The sequence below is a fragment of the Beta vulgaris genome, chromosome 2 (genome assembly GCF_026745355.1).
Source record: "Beta vulgaris subsp. vulgaris cultivar EL10 chromosome 2, EL10.2, whole genome shotgun sequence".
Taxonomy (NCBI): Eukaryota; Viridiplantae; Streptophyta; class Magnoliopsida; order Caryophyllales; family Amaranthaceae; genus Beta; species Beta vulgaris.
This window is the reverse complement of record NC_079203.1, coordinates 56,840,784-56,866,969: the sequence shown is the minus strand read 5'-3', so window position 1 is coordinate 56,866,969 and position 26,186 is coordinate 56,840,784. Positions and strand designations below refer to the sequence as shown.

Below are 26,186 nucleotides of genomic sequence, written 5' to 3'. Positions count from 1 at the left end.
ATAGTAATAATATTTTGGATATCTTTAAATGATAGTTATAAATAGATAATATTAATAATATTACTATTTTAATAATTAGATTTAATAATATAATAATATTTAGTATAAAAATAATGATTGGGTCGGACCACGCAAAATTGCATCATAAACCGTTTTGACGCGATTTGATTGGTTTATGGGCTAAAAAATGTGGGTTTATTTGTGCTTTTGACCTAAACCATGTTCCTCCTAATAATAATAGTAATAATAATGAGTGAAGTTATAATAAACAAAATAATATATAGAAATAATAATGATAGTAATAATAATAATAATAATAATGATAATAATAATAATAATAATGATAATAATAATAATACTTAATAATAATGATATAAAAATAAATAATAGTAAGAGTAATTAGTAAAATAAATTAGACCAACATAATAATAATATTTAACCAAATTGTTATAAAAGAATGAAGTTGAACTGAACTGAACCGAGCTGAAAATAAGTTGGGGAGAACATGCCCTAACAATAGTCTTGATTCTTGAATGATCCCGAAGTTTTTAAATCTTGGCTCTGTTTGGGAAAGCATTTTAGTTGCTTTAAATGATAAGGTTCTACCATATTTTAGGTACTAAAATAATTAGTAGTGTTTAGGGAGTACCTAAAATAAAATTTAGGTGGTTAAAATGATTTAAATGATAAGTTAAACTTTTTACATTTTCTAAATCAGGTGATTGAAGTTTTGGAGAATTTTTTAAATTTTTTGCCATCAACTAATTTTGCCAAAATAATTAACTAATTTTGTCAAATAATTAATCTAATTAACTATCTTATTAGTTTTAACTTTATCTTATCAATTACAGTTGACTTATAAATTTTAATTTATTTTCAACTAGTGTTGTCAAACAAAGTCCTTATCTAGTATCCTTATGTGCTTCTCTCATTTTTGGTGTAAAAAAAAGGAAAAATTGTGAAATAGTACCTTTTGTAGCACTGATTTTGTGAACTAGTACCTTTATTGTTTTATTTTGCCAACTAGTACCTTTAAGTCTTTTGATCTTTTATTTTCAGTACCTTTACTTCATTTTCCGGCCAAAATGGTCAATAATCCGATATTGACTTCAATTCTCCCTCCAAATTTAGCGTGTGTGTTGCACATTAAGTCTTTTAACTCCTCTCTCCCACTCGCCCAAAATACTTCTCCCATTTACATCCATCCCTTCCCAAAAAAAACAATACCCTTGACCACTCTCATCAAAATTCTCCCTGCCAACTCTAAATTTTACCTTGTGAAAGATAATTCAACTGTTGGGAATTGGATTCCAATTTAAGTCTTTTCCAATTTCAGAGGTATGTTATTTCAATTCCTTTTTGTTTTATTTTCAGAAAATTAGGGCTAATTTTTTGTTTGTTTTAATCTTATACAAAAATGTCTTCTTCAAAGTCTGGATCTTCCTCAGCCAAACGTACTAGGAAATGTAGATGTGGAGTCCTAGTTGTCGAAAAAAGATCATGGACCATTGATAATCAAGTGAGGATTTTCATAGCATGCAAATTTTATGATGAGGAGAGTGGGCACATGGGTTGTGAGCTTTTTGATTGGGTGGACCAAGGTTCGACTGAATGGCCAAAGGAAGAAGGAGAGAGAGAGGAGAGAGAGTATTTACTGAAACTGACCTGAGGTTGGTGAGAAAGTAAAGATGGAAGATGAAAGAGTGGAAAATTGGGGGGAAATGGAGTTCAAAGAGGAGAGTGAGAGCACGCTCCATCAGAAGCAAAAAAAGCGCAAAATTTGGAGGGAGAATTGAAGTCAACATCGGATTGTTGACCATTTTGGCCCGAAAATGAAGTAAAAGTACTGAAAATAAAAAATTAAAGGACTTAAAGGTACTAATTGACAAAATAAAACAATAAAGGTACTCGTTCACAAAATCAGTGCTACAAAAGGTACTATTTCACAATGTTTCCAAAAAAAAATCAATCAACAAAATGTTTAGATGAACATATTTAGTTATTTACCATAAGTGGCAAAATCTGGACACTAGTGTAGGGGTACAACAGTAAACACACATTAGTGGCAGGGCTTCCCCAAACAGCAACATACCCATTTCGCGCTTCCCTGCACCATTTCCTGCTCTGTTATACTCTTCCACTTCCCCACTACTCCACACCATTATTTACACCCCATTTTTCTCTCCTCTCTCTCTACAGAATTCCGCTTCTTCTTCACTTTTCTGCGGCGTCGAATTTTGCTCCTTGCTTCTGAAGTTTCCTGAAGCTTCGAGAAGCGCTTTTGATCAAGGTTTACTTTTTTTTTTTACTAAGTTTCTTAAGCTTGTTGTAGGTTATTTCCGCCATTTTTGTTGCTAATCTGCTGAAGAAATTACTTTATTGTTTCGATAATAGCGTTTGAGAGTACTTTTTCATTTCTTTTGTTTGCAAATTTATAAATTGTAGAATTTGTTATTATTTTCTTTAATGGAGTACGTTTTAACGTTTGGAATATTTAGTTATTTGTTGAAAAGTTTAGGTTTTTGGCGTAATTCTCTCTTACTTTATACCGTACTGCTATAGTGCTACTTGTATTACTGTTTCTTACTTTTGATGCTTATTTTTTTCTGCATTGCGTTTATGGTGTAGTCATTTTAGCGTATAGTAAGAAATTATCGTTCTTTTTACTGATCTAAGTCGGTTGTGTGTTGGGAGGGATACATCGAGAAACTACAAATTTATTGTTGTGATATGTGGATAGTATACATTGGAACGGCAATGCTGTGATTGAAAAAAAAGAAAAGAGAATTAATACCTAGAATTCCCCCCTTTGTTTATGAGAAAGCCTTAAAGTACCCAAAGATTACACAAAATGCCCTTGTGATATGGTATTATTCACATATCATCGTTATAGATTGGGACGAGCTCTTGCCTCTTGGGATACATGTGGTTTAGGAGAGACATTGTTTGTGTTGCTGTTGTGATTTGATAAATTTAGTTATTTGATTCTTGAAAATAGTCAATGGTGGGTTAATTTCACTACATAATACTATAAAGTTGAACTATAGCTATGGGAGTGTTCACCTTTGATTATCGGTGGATTGTGATTAAGTCAAGTAGTGGCCAATGATAGATGATTATATTAGACAAGTCGCAAGTGTAATTTGGATCTCAAGATTTAGAAGTAGGGAAGTAGCTCTCCCTTTCCTATATTACTGGGTAATACTCTCTCCATCTGAAAATGGTCGTCACCTAGATGTCTGAATCAGTCCATCTTTCATATAATAATGAGTATGGTTTACATCGGTCTTTCCAAAAGGCCCTACTTAGATCTAGTGAACGAGAGAGTTTGGAAGCCGCTCAACTATTTATTGACGGTCTTTTAATAAAATCATATAAGATTCTTAATCATGAATGGCTACTGACTTACTGTAATATGAAAACTGTAGAGACTGAGAGAGTATTGTGTTGTATTTGACAATTTCGGTTGGTTATATATTTTTAAATTTCATAGAGTAATTTTTGTGTTTGGGTTGAGTGTATGAGAAAAATGATGTAGTGTTGCTCATATTTCAACTAACCCCGTGTATAGATACTGATATCATGTGAAAGTATAAAGACTACTCATGTAACATACATAATATGTTATGATGATAATTTATGATAAAAAAATTTCACTCAAATAATTGAAAGTAATTACAGGTTGGTTTTTTGTTCAATTTTGTAAGCTCAAGTATCACAAATCACCATGTATTGTCTAGCAGATATTGTCTAGAGGTATTTTTTGTGAACTTCCAGGTCCGTGCGACATGTTTGGGGGTTTAGCAGCCTTAAAGTCCAAGGCAGATATGCAACCATATGAAACCTCTTATTGTTATAAAATTTGTTGATGATGGTTTTTTATTTGTTGTGGCTCGTCTATTATCATATATATTTGCTTACATCTAGCAGTTTATAAAAGGTTGTTGTGCTTATGATCTGAATTATGCACTGCATATTTCTTACCAGCACCCCTGAGAACTAAATGTTAGAAGTAATTCGAATTATCCATGAAAACATTATGTCATTTGTCAGATAATTTACTGTACAGTAGAAATAGTGTGTTACTGGATGCCCACAATAGAATGTGTATTCATTATGATTATATGATATGTACTAGGAATTTAATTATGTTAGGAAACATATAGTGCTTTTTCTTTTTTCCGAGCTTCTTTGTTTACTTCGTCGTCTTTCATTTTGTATTATGTGAGTAAGTACTTGTGTAGAGTTGACAGTATTGTCTTAAATGAGTCTATGATTTACTTTGGTTGGTAGGATGGGTGCTGGTAGGAAGACGGAATCAGTAGTGTTGCAGTCTAAGACAGCTCCTCAACAGACAAGCAACCGAAATCCCTGTACGGCTCGGGGTATGAGGAAAAATGACCTTGCTGCAGTAATCTTTGGGTGCAAGCACAACACTATCAATGAATGTAAAAGCAAACAGTTATTTGGTTAGTTGGCCATCTTTTGTTCATAATAGAATTTTCTTTTTAGAGTTTGCACTTTGTTCTGGTGTGTATAATTTGGCTTGACCAAGAAACTTGCTAAACTCTTAACAGGGTTACCCTCTTCACATATAAAGTATGTGCAATATGTTACTCCAGGCATGCCTCTGTTCCTATTCAACTACAGTGACAGGAAGCTTCATGGGATATACGAGGCAACATCTCGTGGACAATTGAGTATTGATCCATATGCATGGACATTGGATGGTGAAGTGGAGACACTATATCCTGCACAGGTACTTTTCTCATGGTAAAAGAATAATTCTTTAACTGTAGGTTGAGACCTTTTTGGCAAATTTTGACATAAATTGTAATATACTTGCTATAAGGTTCGCGTGAAGGTTCGTCTGCAGTGTCGAGCACTACGTGAAGAACAATTCAAGCCCGTTCTTGCTGAAAATTACAGTAGCCATGAGCCCAACCATTTTTGGTTTGAGTTGGACCAAGCGCAAACCAACAAGTTGATATCTCTGTTTGCAGCTTCTCCACTAAGCCAAAATGAAGTTGGTCCAATGGCTTATCAAGAAGATTGCAACAGCAAAGTTAAACAAAAAATTCAACCTGCAGCAGATCAAGATGTAGGCGAGAAGCACAAAAATGTTGCTAGTTCTTCTGAAGGGAAACAGTGGAGTTCGTTGTTTAAATCTCAGTCTGATTCTACCCTAAAAAAGGAAGATGAAAAATCCAATAGCGAAGTGTTTTCCAACATGTCAGAAGATGAAACTCTTACTCTATCTGAAGCTATTCATGTGGATGAAGCTCCTCCTATGCCAGGAGTGCCTCAAGTTAACGAATCTCCTGTTGTGTCAGAAGTGGCCTGCATTGATGAAGCACCTATTCAATCAGAACTGATTTGTTTTACTGGAGAAATCAGTTCCGAATCGAACTCAACTTATCATACTGGTATCAACAAGGTAACATACTTGTCACCTGATTATAATTCTAGTTTCCTGTCATTTCTCCCCATCCATTAGTGTTACTAATCTTTAGAGCATCATTATAGCTGATCATCCAGGCAATTGAAGAGGTGAAAGCATTTCAGCTGAATCAAACACGGAAAATCCAGAGCTTGGAGCAGAATTTGGTAGGGATTTTCAGTATACTTCTTCATCCATTAGTGTTACTAATCTTTAGAGCATCATTATATTTGCCTTTTATTTTCTGTTTTTCTTTTATCAATTTTACAAATTATGCGAGAACCAAAACCAAACTCAAAAGGGCTCCAGAATGCAAAGCCTGAGGGGAGGGACTTCTCTCATATCTCCAAAATTAACCAATAAATATAACACAAAATTTTTGCTTCAATCTACAAATCCAAGTTTATCAGCGTCACTTTGTAATTACTTTGCATGATGCTGTTTTTGAAAAATATCTTCCAGATTGTTTTTCCATGGTGTAGCCGACTAACCGTGCATGTACTTTATCATGTCATATTCTGATGTAACTGTGTACTTGTGGCCATTTTTTAATGTGACCACCACATTTACACCCCTTCCTGTAGTAACTTATAACTATTAAAACCTCAAGGACGGAAAGATGTTGACATTATATTTTTTGTTATTTTTATTGCTAAAATACAATATCATGCTGAATAATTTAAGCAAAAAAAAAGGAAAATAACCCAAACCCTATTCTTAACTTCTGTAAATGTCTGTGATATTTTCTTTTTGTACTTCCTGCATTCTAAAGTAAGTGTTATACTTGCCATTTTTGACAGTTCCAAACTGAATGCAATATTACGTTATTTGGCATTGAGTTCTCTCTATCTCTGTCTTCATCATATAAGTCCCTCTTTTTATCTCTCCCAATCCCTCTTTTCATCACATAAGTTCCTCTTTCTATCTCTCTCTATCCCTCTCTTCTCCTTGGTTCTTGTGCCTCTCCCACGTAACACTTATTTTAGAATGAAGGAAGTACTTCTTCAAGAAAATAAAATTACTAACAACTTGACCCTAGTAGCTTACCTGTCCAATTTAATGAATTTTTCAAATTTAGGGGTCACTTAAGGAAAGAGTGAATACGCGGGGGTTACATCAGAAAATGACCATAAGTTCAGGAATATATAAAAAAAATTCCACTTTTCTTTTCTTATTTCCCTTCTGGCTGTGGTTTTGTAATGAACAATAACTGTCTCATCTGTTGAGGTGCCAGAATTAATGGTTTTGTTTGATTGCGACTATAATAAAACAGTATTTTCTATTGTGGACCACTGGGATTATTCTCTGGCTAAAATCACTAAATAACTTAACAGAACATGTGATCTGGTTATACTAAAGTTGGTTTTAGAAATAAGGAAGATGAGTAACTGAGACATCATTCTTGGAGTCTTATTGAACAAACTTGCAGATAGAAGCCAAAGAAAGAATAAGAGAGTTGGAGAATTGTCATTGGGGATCTGGGAAGTCCATACCTCCTCAGTCAACTGGGCATGTTGAGGAGCTGCAGTTCAATAGAACTTCTCAAGATTCATGTCATTCCATACTTTTAGTGGGTGGGTTTAGTGGCTCCTCCTGGCTCCGCGACTTGGATTTGTACATGCCTTCTGAGGATGTGCTGCAATCTCTTGAACCAATGACTTCTGTTCGTCCATACGCTTCCGTGGTGAAACTGAAAGATGCTTTATATGTTTTAGGAGGTGGCTATAGTACATCCTGGTATGACACAGGTACAAGTCTTTTGAATTTAACTCAATCCATTCCTTTCTCTGCCTCTGATTCCAATATATGTGTATCATCAATGAATCTTGATATTCTTTTCCTGGTTGGTGAAAGTTGAATCCTACAACTTGAAAACTCAGCAGTGGATGAGTTTCCCTCCATTAAATAAGAAGAAAGGGAGTTTGGGAGCAGTCTCTTTCTGTGACAAAATTTATGCTATAGGAGGTGGAAATGCAAGCGACTGCTTCTCTGAGGTAGAAATGCTTGATCTGGACATTGGAAATTGGGTCCTCACCAGATCGATGGGGCAAAAGGTAACTTACATTCTTTATATTCTTACTATTAAGGTCTTGTTTGCCTCTGTAGTACGGTTCAGTCACATTTAAAGTGTCCTTTCTAATTCAATTTTACGCAAGCAGAAAAGTACATAAATATTCATAGCTTGCTTTAAATTGGCTGCTGAACATCTTGCTGCTTCAGAAAACTTAATTGTCGCTTGTTGTCGGTTTTGCCTCTGTTCTTTCTAAATGCATGTGCTGCACTGTTGTGAGCTTCTGATTGTAATTTGTAAGATGATTTGGATTACTTTGTGGAACGTTCTTCTTTCAGATTTTTGTCTTTTTCTCATTTTTTTAATGCCATCTGGCTCTTCCTCAATTATTTGAAATTTGGTGAGCATTGCTCTGCTCTAGAAGCACATAAGAGGTATTTCCCCTCCCTTTTCTTTAGCACAAGTAGGCACATCTAAGTTATTGCCATCCTTGCGCCACCCATTAGTAAGATCCTTCTTTTCATGATTTTAGTGTATCAAAATCAAGATATTATCGTGCCTGTCATGTTGAAGTATGTGAGGATTCTCCGTGGGGAGGGGATCGCTAAAAAAGTCTAAAACAAGCAACGATTAAATTTGTGTAGGAATAGGATGTCTTTCCATGTAGATATTCCTTCTGCTAATATCTTTCATAGCTCAATAAAGTAAGTCTCCCGTTGTGTATTTTCAGCGATTTGGCCCAGCTGCAGCACAAATAAATGGCGTGCTCTATGTTGTTGGTGGATATGATGGAAGTGTATACCTAGGGTAAGCCATTAAACTCCAGTCCCTTTACATATTTTCTTATATTCCCTCTTTTGTTGCTACATCCACTTGTGTCTTAGCAGTGTGTCATTACTTGACCTTTTTGTTCTTTTGGTCAAAATTTGTTGTGTTATATAGAGGTGTCATGGTCTGTAACTTTGAATCTGTGTTGGTATTTCTCTTCACAATGGTAAAGATGTCATCCTTGATGAAAGGAAGCTACGTATAGTTTACTCCAAACTCCAAAGTAAAGTTTATTCCAAAAGACAATTTGTTTCTTAGTCACGGTGTTGAGACTGCCCTGTATTGCCCAAGGGCAGACCTATTAAGGGTCCTGGGTGGCCCAGGCCCCACCAAAATGCTAAGGCCACTCAAATTTCGCCCATCATTTACACATATTCTAGAAGGCCCAAGTCAAGGGCAAAAGGGGCAGCAGGAATGATGCAACAGATGGCAGCACCTGAGTGACTAGAGAATAGATTCTCTAGGCAGATATTTTCTGTCATGCTGGCAGAAGGTTGTTATGGGTTGGCTATAGAGAGAGAAGGCTCTAGGAGTGCAGGAGAGTTGTGTATAAATAAAAGGATTTCCACCCATGTAAAGGCATCCAGAAAATGAGTAGAAACTGAGGCCTTATTGTGGAGAGTCCTTACCTCTCGAATAGTAGGGAATTGTAATAGTGAGCTTGCTGTGTTCTTACTATATACAATTAACTATCCCTTGGTCACCTGAATTATTTACTTGTTGTTATTGCTTTACCTGTCGGACCTTCGGTCCTAGCAACTGAGTAGGTAATGATGGTAGGAACCACCCATACACATCGTATAGAACAGCTGGAGCAAGGTTTGCCCGAGTTACGGGCTACTCTCAGTGAGGAAGTAGCCAAGGCCATCGAACAAGCGGTCGGGGTTATGCAACAGACGCTGGCAACCCAGATCGCCGACAGCCTGGAGAAAACCACCAAGAAGATCGGGGAAGATATGGCAAAACTCGCCGAGAAGGTGGATGGGAGAGGTGAATCTAGGAGGAAACTCTCCGATCGGGGTTCACCGGAGGTAAAGAGAGGTTTTGTTCGAGGAAGGAACAGAGAACGAGAGTTTGAAGACGAGGAGCTTAGGCGAGGCTACCGGAGTGGGGAGGAGCGAGATGGGTTTAATAGAGGAGAAGGTGAAGGGTACGAAGGGGGATTTCGTGGGGGAGGAAATTGGAAGGCGAAGCGATTGGACCTACCCATATTTACCGGTACGAATCCCGATGGCTGGATTCTCTGAGCAGAACGGTACTTTGGGTTCTATCGCCTTAGCGCGGAGGAGCAGATGGAGGCGGCCGTAGTAGCCCTGTGGTTTCGGTGGGAACACCGACGCCGACCGATTATCCGGTGGCCGGAAATGAAGACCATGTTGCTTCGCCAATTCCGGGACACTGCCTTGGGATCCCTCCAAAAGCAGTGGATGAACCACTACCAGGAAGGGAGTGTGAAGGAATATAAAACACTGTTCATAGAACTAATGGCTCCTCTGGATAACATAAAACTGAAGGAGGACATTAAAAATGAGATGAGAGTGATTGGGCCTAGGACCCTTGACCATGCCATGGAATTGGCAACCCAGATCGAAGAAAAACTGAATAAAAAGCCTGGAAGGAGATGGGAGCCCAGGCCCATCTACGGTTACAACCCAAACACTCAACTCACTACAATTACACCCCACTTAAATCGGACCCAAACCCAAACTTACCTTCCATATAAATCCACTCCTACAGCCCAATCCGTTTTCTCCTCACCTTCCATTGTGTCTCCATCCCAGCCCAAAACACACATACCCATAGCTAGACCATATGGAGAAATAAGAATGCTCAGTGAAATAAGAGAGAGAGGGGGTTGTGTTTTAGGTGTGATGAGAAATGGTCAGTGGGGCACAGATGTAAGAAAAAGGAGTTAAATGTCCTCCTAAGTTACGATGACGAAGAGGAGATCAAGTATGGAGAGCTGGAAAATATGACCCACATTGCGACACCGGACACCCACCTACCCGAAACTTCCATTAACCCGGAGATCTCCCTAAACTCAGTGATGGGTTTCTCCAACCCGAAAACACTCAAATTAAGTGGCACCATTTTCGGAGAGGCATGGTGGTGATGATAGACCCAGGAGCCACTCATAATATCGTATCAGTGCATACGGTGGAGCGGCTGAAAATCCCCATGAACCATGGCAAAGCTTTCGAGGCATCTCTCGGAACGGGACAAGAAGTGCGAGGTACGGGCGAATATCGGGCAGTACCGCTAATGGTACAAGGTGTGATGATAATAGAGGATTTTTTTACCTCTTCCGCTGGGTAACTCGGATCTAATACTCGGTATCCAGTGGCTCGAGAAGCTTGGCACTATGGTTACTAATTGGAAAACCCAGACCATACAATTCACGGTGGGGAAGGAGGTGGTTACCTTGATAGGCGACCCGTCGTTGAGTAGAGCTGGGGTCTCCCTCATGATATGCACCATTAAGAAGAGTGGAGGGGGATTTTTGGTCGAATGCAATCACATGGGAGCAACAGTGTGCCAGGGTGTTTACAGCCCATTTTGAGTTCATTTGAGCAGGTATTTAATCTACCACCCGGTCTCCCTCCTAGTAGGGGCCACGAGCATGCCATTAATTTGAAACATGGAGTAAACCCTGTTAGCGTAAGACCCTATAGATATCCCCAAGCCTAGAAGCATGAAATTGTGTCCCTCATCCGTGACATGTTAGAGGCGGGTATAATTCGACCGTCTCATAGTGCTTTTTCAAGGCCGGGGTTTGTTGGTGAAAAAGGACATATCATGGCGATTTTGTGTGGATTATAGGGCTTTGAATAACGTAATGGTACCCGACAAATATCTAATTCCCGTGATTGATGAATTGTTGGATGAGTTAAATGGCTCCAGTGTTTTCTCAAAACTTGATTTAAAATCGGGTTACCATCAAATTTTGATGAAAAAGGATGATGTACAAAAGACGGCTTTCCGTACACATGAGGGTCATTATGAGTTCTTGGTAATGCCATTTCGGCTTACCAATGCTTCGGCAACGTTTCAAGCTCTTATGAATGATGTATTTAAACCATATTTGAGGAAGTTCGTATTGGTTTTCTTTGATGATATCCTTGCTTATAGTCAAAGCATGGCACAACATGAGGATCACCTCAAAACGATATTGGGAGTATTGGCCGCAAATGAATTGTATGCGAACAAGAAGAAATGCAAATTTGGTAAGCATGAAGTGGCTCACCTTGGCCACATAATTTCGGCGGGTGGGGTAGCAATGGACAACTCTAAAGTCTCGGCTATGCTTGAGTGGCCCATACCGCAAACTTTGAGAGAGTTGCGTGGCTTCTTGGGTTTGACGGGGTATTATCGCCGGTTTGTTAAAGGATACGCCTCAATAGCTGCTCCACTCACACAACAACTCAAGAAAGATGCATTCAGTGGTCGGAGGAAGCTACAACAGCTTTCGGGCTGCTCAAGGAGGCACTCAACACCGCACCTGTGCTGGCCCTCCCAAATTTTGACATGCCCATTTGTGATTGAGGCTGACGCCCCCGGTTTTGGCCTCGGGGTAGTGCTACTGTAGCATGGGCATCCAATAACCTATTTTAGCAAGACACTAGGGGTGAGGGCGCATGCAAAATCCATTTATGAAAAGGAGCTCATGGCGGTGGTTTTGGCGGTATTAAAGTGGCGGCATTATTTACTTGGGCGTCACTTTGTTATACATTATGACCAACAAAGCCTCAAACATTTGCTCAGCCAACGGAAGGTGAGGCTGGAATATCAAAAATGGGTAGGAAAGTTGTTTGGCTACAATTTTGAAATTAAGTATAAAACCGGAGCTAGCAACCGGGTTGCGGATGGGCCCTCACGGAGGGGAGAATCCAAGAAAGAATGCAACATGCTTTCCATCCACCACCCTCAATGGTCAGAAATTTTGGAACGCATTTCACAAGATCCTGAGATATTGAAATTAGTGGAGGCTGTTCAGACAGGGAATGCTCCCTTGGCGGGATTGTCGGTGGAACATGGTGTGCTTAAATACAAAGGCCGCTTGGTGGTGCCTCGGAGGGTGGCTGTTACTTCACGCCTCATACACGAATATCACGCGACACCAATGGGAGGGCATTCCGGGATTTATAAAACATATCAACGATTGGCAGTTCAATGGTTTTGGAAAGGGATGAAGCAAGATGTCACCACCTTCATCCAAGAATGCGCCATTTGCCAACAAAACAAAACCTCTTCTCTTGCACCTGCCGGGTTATTGCAGCCCATATGGGAGGATGTGTCAATGGACTTCGTGGAGGGCCTTCCTAAATCAGGTGGGTGGGACTCGATCTTAGTGGTGGTAGATCGATTGTCCAAATACGGCCATTTTATTGGCCTTCGCCATCCTTTATTCGCTGTTTCGGTGGCTCAAGTGTTTATCAAGGAGGTGGTAAAGCTTCATGGGTTTCCCGCAACTATTGTCTCGGATCGCGACAAAGTTTTTATGAGTCTCTTCTGGAAGGAGCTATTCAAACTCCAGGGGACCCTGTTGCACCGGAGTACGGCGTACCACCCACAATCAGATGGGCAGACGGAGGTTGTGAACAAGTGCGTCGAAGCCTATTTGCGCTGTTTCATTCAAGGAAAGCCCAACACCTGGGCCACCTGGTTATGTTGGGCCGAGTACTGGTACAATACTTCCAGACATTCAGCCACTATCTTCACCCCATTTGAAGTAGTATACGGCAGCCCCCCCCCCCCTATACCGCTCTGAAAGGAACAGTACGGCTGTAGCAACTTTGGAGGACCAGCTCCTAGTTCGAGATGCTATCTTATATGAGCTTAAGCTGCACTTAGTCACGGCTCAGAACAACATGAGGGCCCAGGAGGATAGGCACAGAAGAGCGGTGCAATTTATGGTGGGTGACTTGGTTTACCTCAAATTACAGCCCTACAAAGAGCGATCCCTCGCCAAGCGCCCTAATGAGAAACTCGCCCCTCGCTATTTTGGACCATTTCCCATACTTAATTGGCACTGTCGCATATGAGCTGGAATTACCACCTCAGTAAAATCCACCTGGTGTTTCATATTTCTCAGTTAAAGAAGGCTGTGGGGACAGCCCCGGTGTCACCAGTGTTACCTCCATTGTTGACAGCTGACTTAGTGCTTCCCTCTTCTCCTTCCCAAGTGCTGGGCATTCGTCCAACCCTATGAACCCAACGGGCCCTGCTGAAATACTCGTCCAGTGGAATGATATGACAGCTGACGAAGCCACGTGGGAGGATGTGCAGTCATTTCATGAACGCTTTCCTACCTTCCACCTTGAGGACAAGGTGCTCAATTGGGCCGGGGGTATTGCTAAGGCCACTCAAATTCCGCCCATCATTTACACATATTCTAGAAGGCCCAAGTCAAGGGCAAAAGGGGCAGCAGGAATGATGCAACAGATGGCAGCACCTGAGTGACTAGAGAATAGATTCTCTAGGCAGATATTTTCTGTCATGCTGGCAGAAGGTTGTTATGGGTTGGTTATAGAGAGAGAAGGCTGTAGGAGTGCAGGAGAGTTGTGTATAAATAGAAGGATTTCCACCCATGTAAAGGCATCCAGAAAATGAGTAGAAACTGAGGCCTTATTGTGGAGAGTCCTCACCTCTCGAATAGTAGGGAATTGTAATAGTGAGATTGCTGTGTTCTTACTATATACAATTAACTATCCCTTGGTCACCTGAATTATTTACTTGTTGTTATTGCTTTACCTGTCGGACCTCCGATCCTAGCACAAAAAAATCAGCTTCCTTCATATTTATTAACGTCAAATAGACTAGTGGTTTAAAATAAATATGCGCGTTGTTATACCATATTATGCGAGTTGCTCTAGTGGTCAACTATCTGATAACTTCTTGAATGTGGTAAACTCTAGCGCGGGTTCGAAACCTTGAAGATCATTTCCTGCTTTCTTTTTCATTTTGTTTCTTCTCTACTTCTTGAGTGATGACCTTGTTTTTCTATATTACTTTGCACTTCTTGTTCTTTTCCTTTTCTCTTTTAACAGTTTTTCTTTTCTGTTTGAAATCTTCATTTTGTTATATTTGAAGATCTTAGCTCTACTTTTAACATTCTTTTTGTAATATAACAATTAATTCTCTCATTAGTTTACTCACTTTTTTTTCAGTTTTAAGAATCGTCCTACCAATTGTTTACTATTATATTTACCTTATCATTCTACTTTCCTTGACCCACAACATTAACTTCAACACAATAAAATGGAGATAGTATTGAAATATCGATATGCTGAAGGTATCTCTAATAAATGACTTGAATAATATAAAGTTTTGTTTTGTCATCGTCAAAACTCAACTTATCATTTGTGTATTATGATCCTTGTATATTTGCTTGCTTTAGTTAGGACCCCCCAATTTCAAAATCCTAGATCCGCACCTGGTATTAACTAGGTGTTTTCAGGATCAACACATGTACCATATCACCGATATGTTGTTGGATAATATACAAATTATGGTGCTGCTGATCATTTATCTTATTAGGGAGGAAAAGAAAATAAATAAAAGATAGAGAATTGAAGAAGCTACCACTATATGACGTTACATTTTTTACTCTTATAAGATAGGAAAATTGCAATGTCATCAGTATATTTTGTATCTTTTGGAACATCTACATACTCCTAAGTCTTAAATAATTTAGCGAGAGGGGACGGTGCATAGTCATTGAACTCGTAAACATAAAGTTTATAATGAGTTAAACAACAATGTGAACAAAGATATGCTTCTCATATCTATCATGGCAAAAGATGGTTTTAGAAGGCTCATACAAGGATTTATCTCAATGATGATGGTGATAAGCTCTATTCTTCCGATGAGTTTTCAACTGAATGGAAAGGAAGCTTCAGATGACTAGTAGAGAATGTTCAATGTGCTAATCATAGATCTACAGGGTCGCCAGTCCTACCTTATGAAATTTTACTGGAGTAAAGTTTCATATTTCCTAAGCTGATTCAGAAGTTTACCAGTTGTGGTCTCCTCACTACATAAATCTAACATCATGGTCATTGAAGCCACTATTTCCACAAATGAAAGTGGAGAATAGCAGTATATCTTTTTGCCGTCAACTTATGACCTTTTTCTATTAGAGACCTGGCTAAAACTATGTAGAAGCTTCTACACATACTTTTTCCAAATAATTTGGAATATAGGACTCCATTTTTTTGTTCAGTCTCTCTACATTGGATTTTAATCTAGTAATTTTTTTCGTGGCTTCCCATCATTGCTTGCTTTCATGATCCTGTTATCAGTTCTATCATTTGTACTTGTAGTCGTATACTTCATGACAAAGATTCTGCCTACTTGCTGCTGCTGAAATGATTGGTTCTCTTAAATTGTTGCCATGGTGGAATATTCATTTAGGACTTGTCTTGCAGGTCTATGGAAAGATTTGACCCTCGTGAATATTCATGGACTGGACTGAAGAGTATGACCACAAGGAGAGGATGTCACTCCCTTACAGTTCTGGATGAAAAGTTGTGAGTGCTCTTTTACATCGTTGTTTGTGATAGTTGATCGAGGCGTGCTTTACTAATGTCTTTGATGTACTAGATAGTCTAAACTCTAAACTAGTTGAAGTTTAGTGTTGGTTTCCTTATAATCGTTCATCTTAAGATGTATTTTGTATATTTTTACTTTTGGGGTTTGCAAAGAAAATGGTCATTAGTAAACTGGGAGTCCAGAAGGAGAAAAGAAGCAGCGGTGGCCGTATAGACTATAGAGGGATGAGATACTAATTCTGCTTAAGTTGTTAGTGTATTCTGTTTTATGACAATTGTGAGTTAGCTGTTGCGAAATTAGGGAAACTCATAATGTTGTTTAGTTTATGCTGTCTTCTTGCATTGCTTATTAGCAGTGCGTTTCTGTACTGGTTTGCCTTCAGGAACAAGCAATACACTACATGTTTTTTTCTTTTATGTTGTTGCAAATATCACAATTGATATGCTCCATAACTCCAGATATTCCTCTATCATGTTGTCCTTCCTAATCAATTATACTTGCATGATTGGGAACTGGAAAAGTTTGATTTATATCCATGATTTATGATTAAACAATCTCTTCGCAACTGGGCTACTGCATATAAAACCTCGAGCCTTGAGGTGGTAAAATTTTATATGTCGCATTGTATTAGCAATTGCGAAGAAATTGTTTTCTGTAGACTTGGTTTAATGAGCGAAAGTTCACAATATACAAGCAAAGTAAAATTGGTGAATCTTTTTTGTAGTTCAAAGAGTTATCATGGACCTCTTCATCTGACTTTCTCAAGTCCCATTTGACTACGTGAGATAAGATACCCTTGCTGGTTTCTATCTATAATGAATTTTTTGACATAATGTGATAACTTTGATGGAAATGCAAATTCTGTGAAATGTCGTGTAAATTAAGATGGTGTTACCATGTTCACATCCATCATCCATGATTAAACTTGATATTTGTTATCAGGAAAGGGTGTATTTGAAATTGGTTTTGTAAGTATGGAATATCACAGCATGGACAATCCCATTTATATACCTCTTGTACACTCCTTATTGGCTTATTGTAGGTATGCCATTGGTGGATATGATGGAGCTCAAATGGTACCGACTGTTGAAGTTTTTGAGCCTCGTGTTGGTTCATGGACAATGTTGGAGCCAATGAAATATGCCAGAGGGTATATGGGTACTGTGACTCTCGGAAACACTATCTATGTGATTAGCGGAATGCAGGAGAACGAGGAAATCTTGGACACAGTGAGTAATCAAGCGTTCTTTTCGCTCTCCTGTCATTTAGATTTGCTAATTACATTATAAGTAGTGAACTAATAACAAATTCCTTTCTCGCTTTTGTTTTTGGTGGCAGGTGGAGTGTTACTCTGAGGGTAAAGGATGGCAACTAGCAAACATGAAATCCATTGGAAAGAGATGCTTCTTTTCAGCTCTTGCAGTGTGATTTTGACATCGCAAATCTGTGAATGAAAATTAGTATATAATATAAAAGTCTGTAATTAGCCAGCTAATTAGCACTCTAACTTATAATCGAAGAAACAGAAGTTGTTAAATAGAACTTGCTAGCTGTGGTTCATTGCGCTTGGTTTTTTTAAGCCATTATAAGCGTTTTACTTCCCACATCTCCATATCATACTTGACACTACCGATTTGAAAATACCAAGTTGTAAACTTGTAATCGGAAAACTTGTTCATGTTACTACTTTCTAGTAGACGATGGTCATCATAGATAACCAAACAATATCATATGCCTTTTGAGACGTGACATAGCCACATAGGTATGCGTGGTTGTCATCATTTCATCAACTTGTGCCTTAAGGAGTTTGGCCTCAAGGCTCAAGTCCCACAATCAGCGAGCCTCATGTTATAGTTTCCCACGTTAAGATTATTTTAAGAAAGTTTAAATACTAAATTAGAAAGTGACTCACTAGTTTAGGATGGTTTATAATACAATTGTAGCATATCTAGCATCAAAGTATTTTTCCATCTCCAAGAACGCTCTGATATCCTATCAAACATATTCCTGATTCCTCCTTTGGGGCTTTAGCTCTTACATAAAGTTCTTGTTTCGACAATTCAAAAGCCGGAGTTAAAAGGCCATGTTTTTTTCTTGAACAACAATTTCATTAGGCATTCATACTACTAGAATGATTATTGCATTTTGGTTTTAAATCAGCAGAGTTAGCTAGCAACTGGTACTTAAGGAATGTGTCCAACTTACATTCCAAAGATAATATAATAAGATGATGTGACAAGCATTTAGTTAAGAAGTAATGTGTCCAATTTATCATACACTTGTATTTAGATGCACAATAAAAACAAGTACCCAATTGCCCATCACTCATTAACTATGGTCATGCACTTTAGTCGTTTTCTTTATTGTCATGCACATACCATTTAGCTAAGCAGACTTGTTCCAACAAACGATATCAGCCACTGAATCTGATGCATTAAAAGTATTCATACAACACTGAATCTGATGCCTTAAAAGTAATCATACAACACCCAATACAAATCGATATAACGTACTCTGTTTCATCCAACTTAAGAAAAAAAAAAAAGGAAGAACAAAAATGAGCCAAATGTTCTAATCTTTTGATTCAAAATGCTGCTGAATGGCAACCGTTATCTACATCTACATTCTCTTATAACCTCCGAACATTACACGGTATAAAACCAATAAAAGGATAAGCAAGACTTCAACTAAGTGAATACACTACGGCATTTGTTTGAAAATGAGAAGTATGACTGCAGAATCACAGGCAATGAGGAATTGTTCAACTGAGGCCGTGAAATGATGGCAAAACAGCAATAAGTGGGTCACCATAGCCAATAGCTTCTGCAAGATACAAATACAAAGTAATGATTTGAAAATTTAAAGATGGAGATATGACCTTACACAAGTGAATATGCTTGTGACTACATTTCTAGGGGCAGACCATGTTATAATTTTATTTTACATTATTTAAGATAGCTTAGTTATAAAAATAAAAGTAAAAATTGATATACCTCCTTCCTCAAACAGGAGCTTCAGGACTTCACCAGCTACATCTGACTGCTCATTCAATAATTAAAGATGTCACCAAAAAACTCACATAGTCAATGAGGAACATAAAGAAAGAATCAAAGGGAAGAACAAGCTCACCTTGACAGGAAGCTCAGTTCCAAATTGATCAATGTAGCCAATCACTTGGCCCTCTTTAATAACATCACCCTACAATTTATCGGCAACATTGTGAGATGGGAATGTCTAATATAGAGAGATGAAACTGAAGCACACTTCAAAATTGTAAAAAGTGAAAAAGCCAGGTCAAGGATGTGAACTGAAAGAATAATTCATCAAAGTATGTTGGAATTGGGTACTTGTGCCAAACACGGGTACGTGTTCAAGTGTTCGACTAGGCTCTTATTTGAAAAAGAAATTTCATGATTTTGACTGGAAATGAAGTGTTGAATTGTCCATACCCATGTCGGGGTGTCAAGAATACGACACAGGAAACATAGGCATCAACTATAAAGCATGGTTCAAGTTAGGTTACTCAAACAATGTGGTCTTCAGGGCAAAGACTTTCAAGGAGGATCACAACGTTGCTTCAACTCAGGGATTAGTAACCTACTTAGTCAGTCTCCAGCAAAGATGCTCTTAAAAGTTCAGATAATTGAGTGTATTATTGTACATAGGAGTATGCTTTGATATACATAGCTTACTACAGATTCAACAATTACCTGCTTACAGTTTGGAGGCTGTCTTTTCCCCTTTACTGTTCTGCCTCTCCGGAACGAGCCCACCTAAAGGGAAAGGTAAAAGATTTAATCACACCGTAGTCTCTTAGTCAATGCATATGGACAATACTTAGAATACATACTGTTGGTGATGTTACTAATTTGAATCCATTGACTCCAGAGGCTTCCAAAGAAGCCAATTTCGAAGATACTGCTGAGGAGGCACTTGCAAAGAGACTGGACTTTTCAGGAGAAGGTTTTGGGGATGATGTTGAAGGCACAGCAGGAGTTGATTGAAGCATGGGTTCAGTGGGAACAGGTGGCACAACTGGAACTGGAGCATTCACGGCTCCAACATTTCTCTTTAGATGCATCTCAAAATCTCCAACCTGCAACAAAATATAACTTGCAGACTTAAATCTAAATCAGAAAACCCAAAATCTAATATATATATATAAACATCTTTGTAAGAAGATTAAAGCAGAGGAGTTACTATAATAGTAAAGAGAAGAACAACTTTGGGAATTGCACAATGTATGATGAAACATGAATTTTTAGCATTGGATTGAATTTTTTGGTATCCATAAGGAAGAACCTTCTAAGTTCTAACGCACAGAGTACAGAGCAATGAGTTAATGACCAATTGACCACCAGTATAAACCACTTCTGTATAGAAGATTCAGTTCAATCACACAAAATACTAGAAGAGTCAAATAAGCAAACAGCAGGTGCTAGAAACCGGCGCATTCAGCATGAATTATAAAGTAAGTGATTTTGGGGGGGGGGGGGGTTCTTACTAGTCGTATTGTACGTACTCTATCCCAAAAAGTCTTCCTATTGTCCTATGACATAGATATACTAGAACAATCATAACCTATAAATTTAATATATTTAGGGTTCAAAGGCAGTCAAGTAAGAAGTTTCAAAGTTCTATCTACTCCCAACTCAAACTAATCTCACTACAACCAAAAACAATTGTTCAAAGAATAGAGAACAGCTGCCTTTAACATCAGTTACAGATAATTTTGAGTAAGAAAAGGGAGAATCTCCTAGGCTTCACCAGATTAAATGAGTAGTGTATGGGGCTTCTCTTGCATTGTCAGCCTCCCCAGTCAACATAGATAAGGACAGTCAATAGAAGCAATCATGCGGGGAACATAAATAAGTCACTAGTCACTACATACATAACCCAAAAAAATTGCCAACTTTACTATAAAGATCAATCGATGAGATATCAGATGTCTATTTGAAATACAATTGCTTAACTTCCCTTAGGTTGTGTTTGGGAATGATGAATTCATTTCAATTGCTTGATTTAAAATGCAGGAATTCAAATTCTTGAATCCAAATCCAAACACTCTTGTTTGGGAAAAACTAATAAATTCAGATTAGTAGGTGGAGGAGAGAGAAAGAGTGATAGTGTTGGGGCTTTTTAAAGGGGGGAGGGGGAGAGAGAGAGTGATAGATGTTTTGAGAAGTAAGCTAAGTAATTTCAAATGACAAGAAAAATCACATCATTTCAATTTCCTAATTTAATGGGCTTTCCTCAATAAATCTTGAATTTGTGACAAATTCTGAATTTCAAATTCATACTCATCCAAACAATGGAATTGATCAATTCCAGAATTTGAAATGTAATTCACCTATCCAAACATACCATTACTACAATTTCAATATAAGCATTAGTAAGTAGTAATCAGCTAGAGATCTCTAAATTAGATTTCAAAATTCAGGAATGGGTACGAGAAGAACATAAATTGTAAGTGTGAGCCATCTGACACATTTGGATAAGAGACTTTACCTTTAGCTGTACTTCAGCAACACTTGTTTCATCACACACTTCCAAAAGCAATGCCTGAAAGGAGTTTCAAGTTCTCAACTAATAATTAAATACAGGACTCATAAAGCATGATATGTGGATGGGTTGGGGGGATTCATTTTTATTATTGTGAAAGACCTTCTCATGATCCTAGTTGGTGGAAAATGTAGTTGGTTTGGCTTGCACATATCTGGATTCTACAAAATTTCTTTTTTTTTTTTTTTTTTTTTGTAAAGTGAACAAACATGATAAAAATTTTACTCCCTCCATTTGAGCCAATTCTATTGTTTCAAACTATTAAATCTTTCTACAATATCACATTAAATGCCACTTTACGATATCAAGATGAGATCATAAGTTATTTTAAATTATCAATACAATATTTAATGTCAATTTATTTACCTATGCAATTTTGACTAAAGCCAACCAAATTCTTAATGTGTAAAGGTGGTTAACATGACTTCTAAGATGAAACCAATGGAGTAACACTTTTAGCATATTTGTTCACTAGGAAAGTGGAATCCAGATATATGCAGGCTGAACCAACTACCTTTTCTACTTTCAAGGAGTTGGAATGATATGCAGTAAATCAGCTATCATTCTTTCTTCTTCCTTTTTCCCCTTATCCACTTCTTAGTAGGATAAAAGGTATACAAGAGTGTTGCATGATATCTCACATGGAAGAAGCACACAATTGTATGAGAACCAATGTCATTCATCAATACTAGAATGTTCAAAGTATCAAAAAAAATGAGTGCTAACAAATTTTCTATCTGTATAACTCTAAGGTAGTATCTAGTCATAATACATACATTTGCTAATAAAGAGGCCAACATACCTCAAAAGCGCTGGGGAAAGTGGTGCGCAAAGCGCGTTTCTCTATTGAGCCTTTTGATATGTTATCAAGCGAAACTGCCCCCACAAGGATCATGAAAGTATAGTTAATGCCATAAAAAGGGCAATATAATCATTAAAATAGATAATATCAAGTACTCTGTCAATTCTGATAGCCTAATGACCGTTGTCAAAATCAGGAGGCGATAGAATCGGGAAGGGCCGAAGGGAAGTTGAAAATTAATAGAGACTTGTAGTAAAACACGCACCATCGGATTTGGATGGCGCAGTCTTTTCAGGTGTCTTTGCACATGACACAACAATTCTTGCCTGCCTTGAAAAAGAGGTGAGCTTTCCGGCAGTGAGGGCTCGACAACGGGACTGCACAACAGCGGGCCAGGCAGCCAGACCGGGTTTCTCAAATGATGAGCATGGATGTGAAATGCTGCCAGCAGAGACTATGATGCAAAAGTACAAAATTTCAGACAGAAAATAGTGTTGTCAGAGTGTCATACACTTGTACTAGCATTGTTGTGCTATCAATTATAATGAAACAACAATAGTCAAATGATTGCATCTTATGGGGTAAAAATGCACATTCTTATACTTCCTCCGTTCCAAATTTGTTACACTTTCTATTTTAAGAAGTTTTAAATCAAATGTTACACTTTCATTTTGGGTAATAATTTCTCTCTATCTCTCTCTTATCACATGGGACCCTTTTGTTTTCTTTCTCTATCTCTCTCCTCTCCAAAAATTATCTAGGAGTCCGTGATTTTAAAAGTGTAACATCTAAATTGAAACGGAGGAAGTATAACATTTGTTGCTCCTCGATAAAGAACTAGATTCACAAGAAATTGATCATAATCCACAATAAGTTTCCCAAAATAATAAAGTAGAGAATGAAAGCAAAACAATCATCCATAGAGTATAAAAGAAACCCACAAATTTAAAAGAATTCAGCTGGATAGGCCTGCATCCACAAGAAAGAGAAGGCAGACCGTACTCACTTATATGCAAAGGACAAAACAACTACTAAGTTCTTGCAGTAATCAAAGCTATACATCTTTGTAGAGCAACTGATGTTTCAATATAATCACCAAAATCCAATGGCCAGAAGGTGCCCAGTACTTGCCTAAGTCCCCCCTTATCTTCAATAAAAACAACCCTAGAGGCTTCAGTAGGCTACACAGGTGCTTAATTAAAATATGAAAACACTAAAAATTCTTGAAAAAGATCTTTCCTGGATAGCTTAGGATACCCAAAGCTTTCACATAATTAGCAAGTTGTAATCATCAGATAAGGGTCCGCACTCCGCAATGAAGAGATACGTAGTAGGTCAAAGTGGTAGCTATCAAGGACAAGAAGATAAAAAAAATCGCGACAGTACAGACATGTGAGTGTCATGGGGTTGACATCAGGGTTATGTTTCCGATTGTATCCTATCAGAGTAAGAATGTCTTATTATTGTTGTTGTGAATTGTAAATTTGTAATCATCTTTCATCAAACCCCTCAACTATAAGGTAAATGTTCAGTTGTTCATAGATGTGGCAGTTGGCACCCTACAACCCAGAAAAAAGTGCCTTTGAATATTCATCCATGATAAAAAAATAAACCAACATATTGTACCCATGTTCTGCAAATTCAATCTGCTTAATGCGAAAATTACTCGCCTACTGTCAGTTTAAACAATCACAATCAAGATAAAGTAAGATACCAATTCAACACCAACTTACTGCCATAAAATCAGCAAAAACCCAAACCAATTCTTCTTACAATGTAGAAAAAGGGTTAAAACTGATCAAAGAGTGATACTTTAGTCTTTAGCTATGAAATAAGCTTACAAACACACAACAAAATCATAAATCATTCACCCAATTGACACAAATCTTCAATATAATCACAGTTGAACATGAAAAAACATAGCTTATAAAACAAAATGATACAGAGAGATAAGAGCTTACAACGGAAGGCGGCAGTCTCCATGAAAATGAGCTAAATAACACAAAAGTTATGCAGGAAAGAGAGAGAGAAAGAGAGATCTAGAGGGAAAAAAATATGGAGAGAGAAAGAGAATGTGAGTAGTCCAAATAAAGAAGTTGGAGGAGAAGGTGAAGTGGGATGCCCAAAAATTCTTCGAAATGTCCGCCTTCTTTCTCTTAACACTCACTTCACTACTCTCCTCATCAGTCCGCGTAATGCTTGCGCAGGCATCTCATTGTGGAAATAACAAATAAGTAGTATAATCAAATAATAAGGTAAAATTGTTTTTGTTTAATGAAAATATATCAAATGGTTTTTCAACTTCCTAAAACAAAACAAAAAAATTAAAAAATAATAATTTGATCGGAAATTTACTTAGATTCCAACTAAGGTCATCAGTTTTTGGACAAATATGTGGATAGTTGATACTAAAGAATATTTATAGTACACCTGGGTGTACCATGCTCATGGTACACCCAAGACTATTTTCTCCAAATGAACAAAATGAGCGAATGAGCAAATGAGCAAAATGAACAAATGAGCAAATGGGCAAATATTTCTATTCATTTAAGAAAATGAGCAAACACTTTTATTACAAAATGAACAAAATGAGCAAATGAGTAAATGAGCAAAATGCCCAAATGAGCAAATTTGGTGTCAAATGAGCACCTGAAGTTCTAATTTATTACAAAAATACCCATACCGGAGTGAACTTTTGATACTATGGAGAACAAACAGTTGAACAGTCTGTTTTTTGTGCAACACGCCACATAAAAACGAAACCGTGCAGTCAGAAGAATCTGAGATCACCATCCTCCTTCCTCAAATCTTCGGCTTCTTCGCCGTCCGGGATACAACCTTCATCACCGTCGAAGAATCCGGCGTCACAAATCTCAATCAGATGGAGGAAATCGGTTATTCTCCTATGTCACATTTTTCTCTCCCCTCTCCCTCACATTCTTTTTCTTCTCTCTTTCTCCTATTTCGACTTCTTCTTTTTTGCCATCTTTTCAACTCTAAAATGATGATTTTGTAGAATTTGAATCCATCAATTATTAAATTTCGATTTCTTGAACCAGTTAACTTACTCAAATGATGAGAAACAAACCGAGTAGCAGCGGCGGCGGTGGAAGCAAAGGCGAAAATATCGCCTGCCAACGTCGGTAGGCATCACTCCACCTTAGGGTTTCGATTTCCTTCTCCGATCTTACATTTGTCTCTCTCCTAAATTTGAGGTAACTCCTACCAAAGTACAAAGTAACTCCGTCATAAATTTAAGTTAAATTATAAAAGTGATTCCTAATTTCAGAAAAAGTAACCTTAGTTTTAGTAAAATTAACCCCTTAGAGCATCACTAATGGGTTAGTTTGTCTTTGTTGATCTTTGAGATTTTATCATTCTCTCTCCTTTGTTCCTCCTTACATCTCACATCCTACTAAACTCTCACCAACTCATCTTTTTTTTCCTCATAATGGATGGGTTAGTCTTACTTGGTTTTTTCTATTTCTCTCTCTTACATTTACTATATCCCTACCATATACTCCATCTCCTACCCCAATGTTTATTTTTATATGAAGTAGATGATTTAAATTAATAAAAGCTAATTGTATTACGTTACGTTAAATTACTTTAAATCCATAAATTACGTCAAATTACTTGGTTTGGATTATTTTGAGATTATGAGTAATTAGGATTATTTGAATTCATAATATTTGCTTAGTATAAGTAATATTAGGTAGGAGAGAGTAATTAAAAAGATAAATTGTGAAGAAATGTGATAAAATATATATATGAAATCTGGGCTTAATTTATAGATAAAAATATTTTATAATCTTTATTATAATTTGTTTTCATTATAACCTGATTTTTTTTATTAACATTACAAAATTGTGTAATGTTGCAAAATGATTGTTCGAATAAACTACAACAAAATAGAGAAAGACTCTCCGCATGGCAACAGTAAATTTGTTGCTCAGTCGCCTAGTGGCCTCTGATGCCCGTCAAAGATACTG

The 26,186-nt window shown here is 37.6% G+C and overlaps 2 protein-coding genes across 2 annotated transcripts; one reads left to right on the top strand and one right to left on the bottom strand.

Moving 5' to 3' along the window:
• The first annotated feature begins 2,112 nt into the window (after window positions 1–2,112).
• Window positions 2,113–17,513, top strand: LOC104905945 (hypothetical protein). The gene is made up of 11 exons (XM_010694606.4): window positions 2,113–2,290; window positions 4,294–4,469; window positions 4,578–4,759; window positions 4,853–5,437; window positions 5,527–5,607; window positions 6,870–7,188; window positions 7,295–7,494; window positions 8,182–8,258; window positions 15,707–15,808; window positions 16,873–17,059; window positions 17,169–17,513. The coding sequence occupies exons 2-11, from the start codon at window positions 4,295–4,297 to the stop codon at window positions 17,256–17,258; spliced, it is 1,998 nt and encodes a 665-aa protein (XP_010692908.2). The 5' UTR covers window positions 2,113–2,290; window position 4,294; the 3' UTR covers window positions 17,259–17,513.
• A 730-nt stretch (window positions 17,514–18,243) lies between these two features.
• LOC104905947 (uncharacterized) lies at window positions 18,244–24,402 on the bottom strand. Its single transcript, XM_010694608.4, has 9 exons — window positions 24,156–24,402; window positions 22,460–22,648; window positions 22,195–22,268; window positions 21,339–21,392; window positions 19,681–19,926; window positions 19,541–19,603; window positions 18,960–19,028; window positions 18,824–18,869; window positions 18,244–18,653 (listed from the first exon to the last, which is right to left on the bottom strand). Exons 1-9 carry the CDS (start codon window positions 24,175–24,177, stop codon window positions 18,592–18,594), a joined length of 825 nt encoding a protein of 274 aa, XP_010692910.2. The 5' UTR covers window positions 24,178–24,402; the 3' UTR covers window positions 18,244–18,591.
• Window positions 24,403–26,186: the final 1,784 nt, after the last annotated feature.